This window comes from Fukomys damarensis, unplaced genomic scaffold (genome assembly GCF_012274545.1).
Source record: "Fukomys damarensis isolate Sample0158 unplaced genomic scaffold, DMR_v1.0_HiC HiC_scaffold_11, whole genome shotgun sequence".
Taxonomy (NCBI): domain Eukaryota; kingdom Metazoa; phylum Chordata; class Mammalia; order Rodentia; family Bathyergidae; genus Fukomys; species Fukomys damarensis.
This window is the reverse complement of record NW_022900923.1, coordinates 2,460,063-2,460,698: the sequence shown is the minus strand read 5'-3', so window position 1 is coordinate 2,460,698 and position 636 is coordinate 2,460,063. Positions and strand designations below refer to the sequence as shown.

Here is a 636-nt window from a genome sequence, read left to right as displayed (position 1 = left end):
CTGGGTCGGTTCCTGGTGCCGCTGGCCTCAGGGTAAGCAGGCCCTTAGTCTGCACCGCTCTGCACGACCAGGAAAACCCAAGCTGTGCCCTGGCACATCCGCGGGACCCAAGGTGACCCAGGAGGGGGGAAGGACGTAGAAGCTCAGCTGCCAGTGGCTCAAGACATAGCTGCGGACGGCCCTGCGGTTCCACCGCCCTGCAGGCTGAGGCGACCACCAAAGGGTCTTGGTGCCTCCCCTTGCTCTGTGAGATTTGGAAGTGTCTCCAGAGTAAGCCATCAGAGTAACACACACACAGGCGGTGTTCTCCGAGTCACACTGGGTGAGCAGCTTTTTCCCACCAGAGCGAGCGAGGACTGGTGTTTGCTATTTTTAGGTCTTTGGGCCCATGCTTTACCGGTCAAGGGTTAACTTTTCCGAAACAACCTTTAATGAGTCAGGATTAAAACCATCCGGTGCAGAAATTTTCCCTCTAAATGGATGAATTCTGCAGAGGTGAGGAATTTCCCACCATCCTGAAATCCCACTGGAGGCATAGGAAAGTTGCTGGTAAACCTGTCGCTGCTCCTTCTCTCTCCTGCCCGTCCGTGAAAAAAGATGTGCAGAGCCAGGCGGCAGGAGGGGGCGGGGCGGCGG

General features: G+C 56.8%; 1 protein-coding gene across 1 annotated transcript in view; it reads left to right on the top strand.

The window, feature by feature from the left end:
- The first annotated feature begins 441 nt into the window (after window positions 1-441).
- Mark1 (microtubule affinity regulating kinase 1) overlaps window positions 442-636 on the top strand; it is a 104,674-nt gene continuing 104,479 nt past the window's right edge. Inside the window, exon 1 of the mRNA XM_019210435.2 lies at window positions 442-495. Coding sequence (XP_019065980.1) covers window positions 481-495 — 15 coding nt within the window. The 5' untranslated portion in view covers window positions 442-480. The remainder of the gene's footprint in view (window positions 496-636) is intronic.